The 246-nt window shown below is 61.0% G+C and overlaps 1 protein-coding gene across 1 annotated transcript in view; it reads right to left on the reverse strand.

Annotated features, from left to right (window-relative positions):
• The window catches only part of EMH_0049810 (uncharacterized protein), a gene marked incomplete at both ends in the record, with an annotated part of 7,280 nt that overhangs the window by 1,884 nt on the left and 5,150 nt on the right, over window positions 1–246 (reverse strand). Inside the window, one exon of the mRNA XM_013496571.1 lies at window positions 131–244. Within this exon, the coding sequence (XP_013352025.1) occupies window positions 131–244 (114 nt within the window). The remainder of the gene's footprint in view (window positions 1–130; window positions 245–246) is intronic.

Below are 246 nucleotides of genomic sequence, written 5' to 3' on the forward strand. Positions count from 1 at the left end.
TTCCTGTTGCTGCTGCTCCTGCAGCTGCCGCTGCTGCTGCTGCTGCTGCTGCTGCTGCTGCTGCATGCTTCTGTCTCTCAGCCGCTGCTGCATCTGTTCTTCCTGTGTCTCCTCTACCGCTAGCTGCAACTCGCTTAGCCCCTGTGGCTCGTCCTGCTGCTGCTGCTGCTGCTGCAGCTGCTGCTGCTGCTGCTGGTGTTGTTGCTGTCTGAGTGGCAGTCTCTCTGTCGCAGTTGCTGCTGCTGC

Source organism: Eimeria mitis, genomic scaffold (genome assembly GCF_000499745.2).
Source record: "Eimeria mitis Houghton genomic scaffold, Emh_scaff2173, whole genome shotgun sequence".
NCBI lineage: Eukaryota > Apicomplexa > Conoidasida > Eucoccidiorida > Eimeriidae > Eimeria > Eimeria mitis.